The sequence below is a fragment of the Castor canadensis genome, chromosome 10 (assembly GCF_047511655.1).
Source record: "Castor canadensis chromosome 10, mCasCan1.hap1v2, whole genome shotgun sequence".
In the NCBI taxonomy this organism is placed as follows: domain Eukaryota; kingdom Metazoa; phylum Chordata; class Mammalia; order Rodentia; family Castoridae; genus Castor; species Castor canadensis.
Window position 1 is genome coordinate 77,090,624 of NC_133395.1, and position 14,597 is coordinate 77,105,220.

At 39.4% G+C, this 14,597-nt stretch overlaps 1 protein-coding gene and 1 non-coding gene across 3 annotated transcripts in view; both read left to right on the forward strand.

Annotated features, from left to right (window-relative positions):
* The window catches only part of Flt1 (fms related receptor tyrosine kinase 1), a 161,314-nt gene that overhangs the window by 46,150 nt on the left and 100,567 nt on the right, over nt 1–14,597 (forward strand). For both annotated transcript variants that reach the window (XM_020176806.2, XM_020176810.2), the window contains exons 5-11: nt 571–695; nt 2,658–2,820; nt 2,915–3,051; nt 5,661–5,835; nt 6,699–6,816; nt 8,841–9,010; nt 9,535–9,694. In XM_020176806.2, coding sequence (XP_020032395.2) covers nt 571–695; nt 2,658–2,820; nt 2,915–3,051; nt 5,661–5,835; nt 6,699–6,816; nt 8,841–9,010; nt 9,535–9,694 — 1,048 coding nt within the window. The remainder of the gene's footprint in view (nt 1–570; nt 696–2,657; nt 2,821–2,914; nt 3,052–5,660; nt 5,836–6,698; nt 6,817–8,840; nt 9,011–9,534; nt 9,695–14,597) is intronic.
* Nucleotides 12,619–12,750, forward strand: LOC141413217 (small nucleolar RNA SNORA51). Its single transcript, XR_012438025.1, has one exon. It is a non-coding gene; the product is annotated as a small nucleolar RNA SNORA51 (small nucleolar RNA).

Consider the following 14,597-nt stretch of genomic DNA (forward strand, 5'->3'; position numbering starts at 1 on the left):
TTCCCCTCCCCCTCAGCAGCTCAGCCTTTTATCATTCATTCTTGGTCCCCAAGGAAAGGTCTAGAAAACCCTTAAGTCATGCTTCTGTCATTCAAATGATAATCCACTCTAGCTTGTCACAGTCCTGCATCACCTGAAACTCTCCAAAAAGGGGTGACTTTCCTTATTGCACCTGTGCACTTTGAGTTATCACAAAGGCTCTGGAGGGCATTTCCTGGGGTCCTTAGCATAGCTGTGGTAAAAAGTTTATGCAGAATATTCTACCCTCTCTTTCATTGCACTTCTATAGCTCTTGCCCAGGTCCCTCAAATCTCAGTTGCATATTAGGGCACCAGGGCAATCTGACTGAAAGCCAAGACCTGAACAAGAAATTTGGTCTTTTTAGAGAAGTGTTCTTTTCCCAGGTAAAAACACACAAGTCCAAGTTCAGAGACAAAGTAGGTGAAAGTACAGATTACTTTCAGGGGAAGACGAAGTGACTGGGCAGTGTCCTGACTACCTCATCATTTCTGGCATCTACAGGTTTGTATTTCGGTCACTTACATGTATCTTTCATTTTTTGTCACGCAGATGCAGGTCGACCTTTCGTAGAGATGCACAGTGAAATACCTAAACTTATACATCTGACCGAAGGACAGGAGCTCGTCATCCCCTGCCGGGTTACGTCACCTAACATCACTGTAACTCTCAAAAAGGTAAAATTGAGCAATACTTCTCTGAGGGACTTTTCACTGCAAATGAGCAGAATGAAGTTTTATCGTTTTGTCTCTCTGGAATAATTTTCTTATAGACATTTGGGTTTCACTTTTTCTTAGGCTGATACCTCTCTGCCCACTGGCCTGCCTTTTATGACACATACAGCAGTGGCCATAGCAGATGAGTCACAGTCATTTGCTGGTTTTGCTGTTGTCAGCACAAAACAAAGTTACTTCATCAATGGAATGGTACCAGTGGTCGCAACGGATAGGTTGGAGTAAGAAACACCCTAAAGGAAATGCTTATTTTGAGTTGTGCTGAGAAAAGCCATCACAAACCTTTCTTTTAGATCCGGCATGTGCTTGTTTTCACTTATTTTTAAAGTATCATAGCTTTCAATTCCTGCCTCCTTATGTTTTTCTGAGATTTTCCCTTAATTGTACTGAATTGGAAGAAAAGGTTCTTTTCCCGCGGAAGTCAGAGCATTCCTGAATCTTGACTTCCAAAAACATGAAAGGAATCCTCCAGTTGCTTTCAGTTCTTCATAAACAGGATGTAATTAACTTTAAATCCAAGCAACACTGACAGCACATACCAATACAGATGCTCACTGAGAGACACACACCAGTGACTTATGGACTGCAAATTTTTGCCACAGGATCGCAAATTCTGATTCAGAACTTCAACAAACAACATAAATAAGTGATAAGTGGAGAAAGAGAGGCGTGTCAGGTGTACTTTTAAAAGGAGATGGAAAAAGTTTTAAATGTCTTTATGAGCTATTGGGTGTTTCTTTTATAATCTGTTGGGAGAAAGTACTGTGATTTTTTTTTTTTTCTTTTCCTACTGAGGATAATGAAATTGTAGTCAGAGACTACAATTGTCCTGGCAGCCTAGTATCTAGAGAATTTGGCTGGGCCAATCTATGGAGCAATGATATTTTATAGAGTTCAGTCCTAAAGTGGACTGTTTATATTGTAGTATTTAAAAATTAAGGTCTGGGGGCTGGGGTGTTGCTCAGTGGTAGAGAGCTACCATGCTGGGTTCCATCCCCAGCGCACACACACACACACACACACACACACACACAGAGGCTATTGAAAGAAGGCATAAGTAGAGGATTAAATCATGGCTTCTTAGGCTGGGCCCTGGTGGCTCATTCCTATAATCCTAGCGAGCCAGGAGGTAGAGATCAGAAGGATCGCAGTTTGAAGCCAGCCCAGGCAAGTAGTTTGCGAGACCCTATCTCAAAAAACCCATCGCAAAAAAGGGCTGGTGGAGTGGCTCAAGGTGAAGGCCCTTTGGGTTCCATGTGCTTGGAACACCTGAGAATACTTCATTCCTTACAGTGTTGATAGCCTGCAGAGACTGTCTTGGCTGTTCCACAAGCCTTTCTTATGAAGCCAGTGGCACATTAGTCTTAGGAATCTCAGAGGATGTGAATTACTGACAGTCTTTTAAGACAGCCAGCCACCTCTTCAGTAAGCCGTGCAAAATGTGAGGATGGAGTTCTGGTTATTAAAAGTTCTGCATGACTGGGTGTGCTTGCGCACACCTGTAATCCTAGTTACTAAGGAGGCAGAGATCAGAAGAATCTCAGTTTGAAGCCAGTCCTATCTCAAAAATACCCGACACAAAAAAGGGCTGGTGGAATGGCTTAAATGGTACAAACTCCAGTACTGCCAAAAAAAAAAAAAGAAAGTTCCAGATAAAGGAGACACATGAGGATAACCCAGCAGCTCCAGAGGAAAAGGTGTTGACTGGTTTCTCTATTAAGAACCAGGTCAGTTTAACACAAAGAGTGCCAGAAGTCAAAGAGTTACAGGCTGTCTCTAGAAGTCTGACGTGATAGCTAGGGGTCTGTGCTGGATGGGTACAGCTTGTTGCCAAGGCTAATCATAAATTACATAATTTATCACACTACTAATCTGATTTCATTAAAGGTGTTTCTTTCTTTTCAGTTTCCATTTGATACTCTGATCCCTGATGGACAAAGAATAACTTGGGACAGTAGGAAGGGCTTTGTAATACCAAATGCAACGTACAAAGAAATAGGGCTTCTGACCTGTGAAACAGCAGTCCACGGCCACGTGTATCAGACAAGATATCTCACACACCGGCAAAGTAAGTGCTGCACCACAAGCACAAATGGGAGCCAAAAAACGCTCCAAGGTTCATCTGAAGTCTTGACTTTTAAATTTCTCTCTTATGCTTACAGCCAATAAAATCATAGATGTCCAAATAAGCCCACCAAGCCCAGTGAGACTACTCAGTGGTCACACTCTTGTCCTCAACTGTACTGCCACCACGGCCTTGAACACAAGAGTACAAATGACCTGGAGTTACCCTGGTAAAGTGAGTGACCTACTTTTCTATTTCTTATGAAGGACACTATTTTTAGCAAGTGAACCCCGCTGGGTTTTTGAGATGGGAAAATCAGAAAACTCTGATTCCTATGACAGGGTGACTCAAAGGCACGCTTTGGGCTGGGTTGGATGCGTTCCTGGCCTGGTGTTTCATGGGTATGATATGCAGACACTGTCTTTTGATGTCGGGGGTTTTGAAGTATCCAAGCTACTGTTTCTGTTGCATGATTCTGGGCGGAAAAAGGGATTGTTTCACTCTTGAAAATGATGCTTTAGGATTTAGAGATGAGAGAGAAATTTATCACTAAATGCCAGGCAGGGATTGTCCTTTGTAACAACAGCAACAACTTTTCAGGAGGCTGTCTTTGTCGGCACATTCATTGAAGGTCCTGGCAGACAGTCAGGCACCTGATGAGCATTTTGGAAAAGATACTACAACCCAGCTATCCAGTATTCCATTTGTTAAATGTCAAAGGAGCAATTCTGTCCTTTAGGAAAATGAGAAGAATGGAGACTGAGTCGTGTTCCCTTACTCAAATGGGCCATCCCTGCAATTACTTAAAATACAGAAATGAGAAAAGGATGATAAACTGCTAAGAAAATTCTGACAGTAAACCAGCTCCCACTTCTTGTGTGTCAATATGATTTATGTGTCATAATCCAAGTACAATAATTTATTATGTCATTCAGATTGCCCGATCAAAGTTTGATTAAATTATGTACGAAAGATTACTGCACCAACCTTAAACTGTTGTTGCTTTTCATTAACATTTCTTGCTATAGAAACAGAATAACTCAGTAACCAAAAGATGTCATGAGAACCCTGTAGAGAGACACAAAACCATATCAGTTATAAACTATTTTCTAAAAAAATGGGATTGTTTCATTTAAATAAAAATGCTGTGACTTGTAATAGTATTTCCTGGATTTTGATACAAATAAAATAGTCTTAATAAATGCCAAGAGGGAAGAAACTTTTGTCCTATTAGTGTTGTTGCTATGATTGCAAGTATTGATAGTACAAGGCCCTGTCATCCCAACTGTGCAGGAGGTGGAGATGAGAAGACTGCTGTTTGAGGCCAGCCTGGGAAAACATGCAAGACACTATTTGGAAAGTAAACTGAAACAGAAAGGCGTGGCTCAAATGCTAGGGCAAACATGAGGCCCTGGGTTCAAACCCCATTACCACACACATACACACACACACACACACACACACACACACACACACACACACACACACACACGAAACAGAAAAGAGAGAGAGAGAGTATTGATAGTGCATTTACTGAGTGCCAGTTAGCCTTCTAAAATGGCACTGCCAAATAGAACTTTCTGTCATGGAAATGTTCTATACCTGTGCTGTCCAATAAAGTAACCACTAGTCACATATAGCTGAAGAGCACTTGAAATGTGGCTGGCTCAAATGAGGAACTGAATGTTTTATTTGGGTTAATTTTAATTTGCATAGTGGCTGGTGGCTGCAGTACTCCACAAAGCTGTTTTCCAAGGCAGAAACAATGCCACTGTCATGCAAACTTGGGAAGAAAAGAGTTCCCACAGGGAGAAGTAGTACCTGCAAACAGGACTCATTCTCTGAGTTTTGATGGCAGTGATTGACTTTTTCTCTCTGGTTGCTGGGAATGCAGAAAATTTCCTAAACATGTCTGTGCCACTAGGGAAAGACAGGTGGGTCAAAGTTTATTAAACACAGCAAAGAGAAGAGCTATATTCAAGACCCAAAAATCAGTCTGGACAGCTTTCAAAGTGTTTTTTCCATGACCCACCCCAACTCCACAGGAAATGATGTATTATGTGTTGTAAAATGAATAATTAAAGGAGAGAGCAACACAATTTCATCTTCTCAAAACAGTGAGCAGGTCACAATGCGCAGTTCATACTGCCAGGCGTCAAGGCCTTCGCTTGTTCTTCCCTGAGATAAACAGGGGACGGTACCCTTTGAATGTTGGCTAAATTCATCCATGGGTTTATAGGTCACAGATCGACTTAGCAGGATTTAGCAGAAATTGGAACATATTGCTCCTATGGTGAAATAGGAATATTCCACCTTGGGTGGGAATGAAGCTTGTTGTTTCATTTCCAGTCGTAGAAAAGAAAACACACATGGTAACTTATTAAGCTAGAGACGAAGAACATTTACCACGGTTATGTGTGATGTCTATGGCTAGGAGACAGACTACTGTTTGGAGAGGTGTGTGCTGGGGGAAGGAAAATCACTAGACTCATACTCAAAAGACCACTGTCCTTAGCCTACTTTGGCCAACATCTCTGTTGCTTCAGTTTCTTCTTTGGTTAAAAAGGAAATACTTCTGCCAGTCTTACAATCACAATTGTGATAAGATATGTGAAAGTCCATTTGAAAAAATTAAGTACTAACCAAAGGCTACTGTGCTACATGTTTGAAGCACGTCTAGACAGAGAGAGTTTCCCAGTATCTTGTGCTTGGTGACTTTGATATGTCTCTTCCCCTTAAAATGGAAGCAGCTGTCAAAATATGATGTGAAATATGCAAAAAATGATATAACTTCAAGCATGACTAAGTACTATTTTCACATTTGTTACACGTTTTCGTTCTAGACAACTAAGAGAGCTTCTGTAAGGCAACGAATTGACCAAAGCAATTCCCATGCCAATGTGTTCTATAGTATTCTTACTATCAACAACGTGCAGAACAAAGACAAAGGACTTTATACTTGTCGTGTGAAGAGTGGCCCGTCACTCAGATCTGCTAACACCTCCGTGCATATCTATGGTAAGCATTAGTTTGGCATTGCCAGCTCATGTTATGCTTTCTACAAGTAAATGTCCTTTTGGCTAAGAGTTATCCTATCATGAACCAATCCTCTTCACTCTCTGCCAAAAAAAAGCAAATTAAGTACGTTAAGTCCTCTTTAAATTTCATACTCTTGAATGGACAGAGAATTTTCTCTTTGGAAGCTTATTATGGTTAATAACTCAGGTAGATGGTAAGATATTTATGAAATCCCTCATTTAGTGCCCACATAAGCAAAATACAAAATAAGGATCAGTTTCACCTTGCTTAGCTGGGAAAAATTTCCCAGGTATTAGCTTGACGTAGAAAAATTAAAATATGGTGTGAGAAATTTTTTTAGAATGAATGCTTTTTCATCCCTGTTTTATTAACATGGAATCCTAAAATTGTTGCCTAATTCCAATCCATAAATTCTGTAAAGAAAATGCTTTAAAAACGTTGTTTATGTCCATTGTCGAAAAGGAAAACAGTATGGAGAGCAAAACTACAAAGCAGATCTAGTTTCTTACTTCCTTTTGCCTTCAGTAGATGACTTTTTTATATCAAACTGATTTTTCCATCTTACTCATATTGGCCAGATATGCCTTTAGAAATGTCTTCCTGTTGCTCTGCCACTGCTTTATGCCTCCAGCTCTTGCTAATATTTAATCTGAAAGCATTTCACCAGCTAGAGAACTTAGAAATATTCTATTCATTGGTCAACATTTGGCCTCAAGAGTAAGTTCCATCATAATTCAGCTGTGCTGGTTTATCCAGTGATTGCACTCCCTTAATGAGGCAGTGAGGTTTTGTTTGCATGGATGAATTCTTTTCTAATGTATCTATCACTTCGCCTTTCAAAGAGAAAGGATTCATCACCGTGAAACATCGGAAACAGCAGGTGCATGAAACCATAGCAGGCAAGCGATCCTACCGGCTCTCCATGAAAGTGAAGGCCTTTCCCTCTCCAGACGTTGTATGGTAGGACCATAAGCATTTTCATATCCGTTGAAGATGTGTAGGGCAATGCAAGAGCTCAGTGACTTAAATATCCTAAGAAGTTGCTCGACACAGCACTAGAGAGCTAAGAGCTGTGTTGATTTCTGGGTGGTGAGGGCAAGGAAAGCTCGAGAGGAAGGGGTGAAGCAAGAACCGAGATGCTCATTTCAGTTTGCTCAGTCCCTCACCGAGACTAAATTTCTGCATCTCGAAAACTTCCTATGATGTCAACATTCTTTGAATGAGATGTGTTAGGCCATAACTAGGCAGCATCTTGAATGTGTAACATGCTCTATTAACCCTGAAGAAGTGGACCCTTTTAATGAGGATGCTGAAATAATTCCTTTATATGCAGCTGAGTTGGAAATTCCAATCTTGTTTTAAAATTAAACAAACATTAATAGAGACAAGACGTATTCATTTGTAAGGGTGGATGAATGGACCTTCTTGAACAAATTAAGTTTGTTTTGGCTTGAAGTTTGCATATTTAAAAACTCCTTACACAGTTTTTTTCTAGAAAAGAAAAAAAAAAGAATACCAGTACAGCACCTATGTAAAACAATGTAATCTGTTTATAATCTGCAGTCATTTTGATAAATTACTTTTAAATACCAGTATCTTTGGCTCAAGTCATTACATTTTAAACAAAGGGTATGGTACAAAACAGATTAGGAACACAAGCCATGCAATATAGAAGTGGTACCATTTTGGAATCTGCTTAGCCAGAGCCTGTTTGGCTTTCAATATCATCTGAGTAGAGAGTTTGGAGTTTCCTCAAATACCTAACAGGGAATTAAAGAGAAAAGTTAAACTCTGTGCTATGCCTTCATGCTATTGCAATAGAAAGGAGATTTTTTTTTTTTTTTTTGGTTCATAATATCTAAAAAGGTAAATAGTAAATTACCAACTATAATAGAAAATTTAAGAGTACTTTAATGAGCAAAAGGTGCATTCACTCTCAGGGCATGCACACCCTTTGATAGTGCTCATGTCTTCAGTAAGTAAGTAGCAAGGGTTCAAAAATTAACATAGAAGTAGGAAATAATTTTAAGTAATATTAAACTGATACTTGTAATCATAAAACAAAGCACAATCATTTTAACTGCTTTGGAATTGAGACCCACTGTAGTGGGAATTTGTATGCAGGACTACATCCTGATTATAAACTGATACCATTTCCAGTATTATACCTTGTTAAAGGACCCAATAAATTCCTGATGGATTTAAAAAGGTCTATTTATAAGAAATGCACACTTAAATGAAATAGAATCTTTTAGTTTAAAGGGCTCTTTGAGACCCTCTAAAAAATTTGAGAACCTTGAAGCTCAAATTGGTCAGTCCCATTTGCATCAGTGCAGTCAGTGGCTAAGCCAAGCCAGGCATCCAGACCCCCTGACTCATACTGCTATATGAAAGTGAGGAGAGCAAGCCATTGATTCTATATTTAAAATGTTTTTAAATTGTTTTACGTTTATACTTTGTTTTGTGCTTTAATAGTTCTTCCTTAGGGGGAAATATCTTGATTTCACTATAGTTTCACTATGAAGGGGCCAACTGGTGTGACCATTTAAATAACTAATAAGTACTCCACATGAGACCACAATAGGAACATCTATTTTTATTTTTATCTGGAGAAGTGATTTGGTTGATCTAATTTACAATGGCTCTTGTACTGCCCATGGAGCCTCATGGAAAACATCTGGGGAGGAATCAGAGCCTGTTCTTCTGGGTTAATACTTAAACCAGCATCCCTGTGGGTACATTAAGCTATCACTTTTCTTTCTCCCCTCAGTTTATTCTTCTTTGCTAATGAATATGAAGTGTTACTCATACCAAACCCACACCTGCCTTTACTGAATAGTTAGCAGCCAAAATTTTAGAATCGATGTTGACATACAAAAGCTCAAAATTAATCAAATTGAGGTTGCACACGGAAATGGCAGTGTTAGGAAAGAGATGTTGGCTAGGCATATGAAGTGACTTACCCTTCATGCTGTTAACCACAGGTTGAAAGACGGGTCACCTGCAACAGAGAAATCTGCTCGCTATTTGGTTCATGGCTATTCATTAATTATCAAAGATGTAACTACAGAGGATGCAGGGGATTATACAATCTTGCTGGGCATAAAACAGTCAAATGTGTTTAAAAATCTCACTGCCACTCTAATTGTAAATGGTAAGTTTACATTTCAGACATTCTTTGGGTTGTGGGAAGGGGAAAATTAGTGAAAAATTGTCAACTCCAAAGGCAGTATAACACTGTCAAAGAAAAGAGAATTTTAAATAATTATTTTACAAACCACTTCTGGGACTGGGTATGTGGCTCAGAGGTAGAATGTTTACCTAGCATGCACAAGGCTGTAGGTTTAATCCCCATCACCACAAAAAGGAAAGTAAACAACAACAACAAAACAAAACCTTACTTCTGTTCCCACCATAACTATTTCATGTTTGCTTATTTTCCATAGGTGACATGATTTTTTGTCATTGTAATCACAGCATACATACCATAGACTCAAACTACTAATGTTCTTAAAACACTTCTGTTTTTGAAATAGGCATTTTCTTGAGAAATATAAGGGCTTATTTGTGTTTTGTTTCCTTGGCATCAAAACCAATGAGACTAGTCCTTCAGGGAAGGCCCAGGAGAAAGTCACAGGAGCAGTGCTTGACTTCTGTCCTGTTCTGTCTCCTTTCCAGTGAAACCCCAGATTTATGAGAAGTCCGTGTCATCATTTCCAGACCCAACACTCTACCCAATAGGCAGCAGACAAGTCCTGACTTGTACCGTCTCTGGAATCCCTCAACCTGCGATCAAGTGGTTCTGGCGCCCCTGTAACCATAGTCATTCCAAAGCAAGGTAGGGACAGTATGTTTCTTGATTAACTTTCAAGTGCTTTTTGCCACCCCAAATGATTCTTTGATGGACACAAATGGCATGTGCAGTGTATTTGGGCAAAGGCATCCCCTTCCTTGGAAACAGGGAGATCATGGCTACTGTTCCTCACCAACTCACCCTACCATTGGCTCATGGTTGCATGATTTTTGAGTTTGTAGTTTTAGGAGCATGAGAAAAGAAGTAAGGTGAGCTGTTACTTGGCTCAGGTTGCAACTTCAGCACTCTTGTGTCCCAGTTAAGAATCCCCAGACATTAGTTACACCCCTGTGTCAGTTACACTGGCCTTCCTACCTTTCATTTTGCTTTCACTGGATATGAGCCAAGATCTTTCTAATAATCATGGTATCTTTGTTTCCTGTTCTGGGACTCTGCTCATGCTTTTCCATCTGTCTGAAATGCACTTCTACCCATCACCTAGCTCATAAAAAGTCCCTTCCTTCTTTCTTCCTTCCTTGCTCCCTCCCTCCCTCTCTCCCTTCCTTCCTTCCTTCCTTCCTTCCTTCCTTCCTTCTTACTTTCCTTCCTTCCCTTGTTCTTTCCTTTCTTTCTTTCTTCCTTCCCTCCCTCCCTCTTTCTTTCCTTCCTTCCCTCCTCCTTTTCTTTTTTTTTTTTTTTTTTTGACAGGATCTTGCAATGTAGCCCGAGCTGACCTGGAACTCACAGTCCTCCTGTCTCAGCCTCCCAGTTGCTAGGATTATAGGCACAAGCCACCACACCTAGCAAGGAGTCTTTTTTTTTTTTTAAGTCAAACCCCTAGACTTAGCTCTTATTTTGCCCTCTCCATGAATCTTCCTGACTACCTCATTTGGACTCATTTCTCTCTCTGCAACATAAACCACCCTTTGTGCACACCATCTGATGTGCTCTCATTTGTCTCTCTACGATGTGAGCTTACTGAGCCTGGCTCCATGTCTGTAGGGGTGGGCAGTGTCTGGCACGCAGACGATGCTCAGCGTGTGCCTGCTGAGCGAATCCATCTCTCCCCTCTGCTAACCATGCAGCAGTCCCTTACATCCTGTTGATGACTGAGTCCTGTTTGCTTTCCCCCTTTGTGTTTAGTCTAGAGAGATGATACCAATGATAGTTCATGGGCGTTAACTTGAGGGGCAGGAATAAAATTAGTTAGAGCAACAATAACTGCCCAAGAAATAGCATTATGCCAAATATTTTCCTTATTGCTTTTAACTCTGCTTGCAGAGTGTTTGAGAGAATTGCTATTCAACAAAAACTGGCTTGATAAAAAGTAAACAAGACATAATTTTTCCATAAACAAGTAGAAGTGGCTATTTGGTTTAGAATCTTCTGGCAATTCCAGTCTTCATCTTGTGTCTTAATCCTCTGTTTAGGGTACAGTACTCTGATAATGGAAAGTTACTGCTGGGTTATGAAATTCCTGAGAAGTAGCTATTTCCACACATGTTTGATTTCTCATTCAAGTATCATTTTCTAAGAACAGAAATAAAGGGAACTTGACTACCTTCTTTATCACTGTGGACATTTCACTGAAAACAAGGTTAGATCTATGGAGACTGCATTCATTTAGTAATTTGAGGAGGCATCTGTGTTTATGGATCCATCCTTTTAAAGTCTTGATATTTATGCTAACCAACATGCAAATAAATTAAAATAACTAAATAAGTAAAACTATTAGATTAGGATAAAAGTATAAAGTTGAATTTTTATGAAGTAACTTAGCCTACTATAGAGACTTAAAACAATTTTGTTTTGACAATATCAAATCTAAAATTTAGATTCTATTCTCATTAAATTTCAGTAGTAACTGCTAGAAAATAATAATTGCAAGTGATACAACATAATATAAATTTGAAGTTGAATGATGATAATAAAATATGATTTGGGGAATGAGGCGACCTGAGTGAGCTTTGTAAACATAGCTCTTTTTTTTGATGTATATGGGCTCTTTCTCCCAGCTCATCTACTGGCCAAGTCTACTCGCCAAGGTCTGGAAAAATGTATTATTCCTTTTGGAATTCTTGCAAGACTCATTGACTGCCTTCAATGTTTGTGGACCATTTGAGTTATTCTGTTAAAGGCACATTCTTTACTATTCACAAAATAGTCAGACATGGAAGCGTTAGTTCTTTCTGTGCTGATTCATTTCTTTAATATGTTGTTGCTCAAAGTGATCTACCAAAAAGGTCCTCATCTGTAAGCAGCTCTCATTTTTTGAGACATTGAGATTTGAATACAGATTGAGTAGTGTACCTGTAGCAAGCCCAGATCTGGTGCTTGGTAGTGGAATCAGTACACTAAACTTAGAAGTATTTCTGAAATATGTATGGAACCTTTGTACATGAGGAAACTCACAGAGTACCTCTATTTCACCCTGTCAGAGAAAAAGAAGCTATAGTTACTGACAAATGAAGCCTTCTTTAATTACTAAAAATTTTAAAATGTCTTTATAGAAATATATTTTTTAGACACTTAGATAAATTTAGATTTAATTGTACAGAGAAATTTTTACTAGTGACATGAATAAGGGATGTTCTATTACACTTATTTTGAGTTATATGGCAACATATTTGCATAGTGGGATTTATATATGTTCTTCAAAGAGATTGAGCAACTAATACGTGTCACTAAAATATGCAGAATAATTTTTAGTGCTTACATTTTGGGCCCTAATTGAAAAGCACATCTATATTCAGCCATAGCCAAACCATTAGCTTAGCTCTGAAGCCAGAATGTATTTATATAAGTAGCCCCAAATTATTATATGGTCAGCTAGTTAATGTATTTAAGTTCATAAAAAAAGAGGTTCAGACAACTCCCATTTTATCATTTCCTGGAGTCTGATAAATATACAAGTACATTTAAAAACTATCAGAACTCAGCTAGAAATTTCTTCCTCAAAACTGTGGTAAGGCCTCCTGGAGCTTACCACAGGCTGCGTTCTTACACTGACTGTACGGAAAGAGATGGCTAAGTAAACCTACCCTGTATACGCCTCAGCCCAGGCCCTGTGCGTGGGCTGTACTGTGGATGGGGTGGGGGGTGTAGGAGACTGTTTTTTAAATGTGATAAAATTGTTTGTGCAAATGGTAACTGAGTAATGCTGTGGCTTTTGCTTTGCCTGCAATTCATTGTTATAAAACATTAGTGAGAAGCCCTGGTGTGCTGTTACAAACTAGGGTAACTATAAATAACAGTTGCGTACTATGTATCTCAAAAAGCTACAGGAAAGGATTCTGAACGATTTCACCATGAAGAAATGGTAGAATCTGAGGAGACAGAGTTGAACCTGATGTAAGCATCACACAATGAACACATGTGCATCACACAATGAACACATGTACATCACATTAGTAGGTGCGATTGATAGGTTTTTATGTGTCAGTTTAAAATAAAACATTAGGACTAAGGGGAGGAAGATAGTTATTTAAAATTCATATAGCTATTGAGCTGAGAAGAAATATAGTAGAATCCTTCTCCCTTTTGCTTTCCTACATATTTGAATGGTAAGGTGGTAAGAGAACTAGGATGCTTCTTTTGAATGTTTAATAACAAAAATAAATTGTCAATAATAAATGAGGAGGAACTTTTGGATTTTTTCTTGGACTTAAACCTGCTCCATCTGGTACCTTTCACACATCTGTAGTTTACAGCTCTTGATCATATAAAACAAATATAATTAAACACTTCACAGAGAGAATGTGAGGACCAAATGAGACAATGTCTCTGGGGAAAGCACGCAATGCCATAGAAACATAAGGTAGTAGCTCTTTCTAGCACTGGGGGTGGGAAGTGAAGGGCCCTTTCTCTAAGAAACTTAAAAGGAGAATTCTAAGAAACTTAAAAGGGAATTTTGCCTACTAGTTTCACAACAGTGAGAAATTTTACCAAATGTTGCTGAGAAATGAACGGAAATTGTGGAGAGTAAAATGCAATTTTGTTCTGCTTTAAAAATAGAAATCTAGAAGATCTAAGGGGAAAAAGACGTAGAATTCAGGAAAATATAATTTTTCACTTTCAGAAGAAAAAATTAAGGAACTGTGGACGAGGTGGGCAAAAGTAAAAAGAAGAGTCGATAAAAGGGATGGAGCAACTCTTCCTGCGGTGGCCATCCCACTCCTTCCAGTCCTGCAGGAAGTGGTTCTGCCCTACAGGATGGCTGAGGCTGGGTGGGGCAGGGTGGGCATGCAGAACAGCTGCCTCTGGCTCCACCAGGGTGTTTTCTGGAATGTCACATGGCCCCTGCGTTTTGAAGAACAAGGTAGGACTGACTGCTAAGTCTCCCTAGCCAGGAGCTACTCTTGCTCTCACAGAGCCCTGGTGGCACCTTGCTACAGCTCTGTTACATGTTGATAACAAGGCAAGGAGGCTGGTCTCTAAAGGAAAAATGACAAGACAGAATTGGTAGAAGGAACCCCGCCTTGGGGATTTAAGGATCCCAAGAGAGGAATGAGAAAAGGACGATCCTTTTCTCAATGGCATTGTTTTTTTGTTTTTTTTTTTTTCCCCAAGAAGAATCTAAGGTGTTGAAAGATTACTTGTATTCAGCTATATTTGAATGTCAAGGAGGCCCTCAGGTAGCTGAATGGAGCATCTGTTGCCTGAACGGGTCTTTGAACTTTCATCCACTCATCACTAACAGGATCTAGGCAATGGGCTTCCACTGGGTCATGCTTGCTGGCTCTCTCTATTAGCTCAAGTTACCTGCTTCATTAGCTTGTTTCTGGGTGTCTTTTCTCCATTTTAAAACTCTGGCTTGTTTTTTAATTGCAGAATGTGTCTGGGTCTTTACTATAGGGAGGTTGAAGACCTCCAATTTTGTTTTGAGAGCAAGCATTCTTTAAAGCACAGGCCACTTTTAATTCTCTTTCCCCATTCTAACTCTCACTAG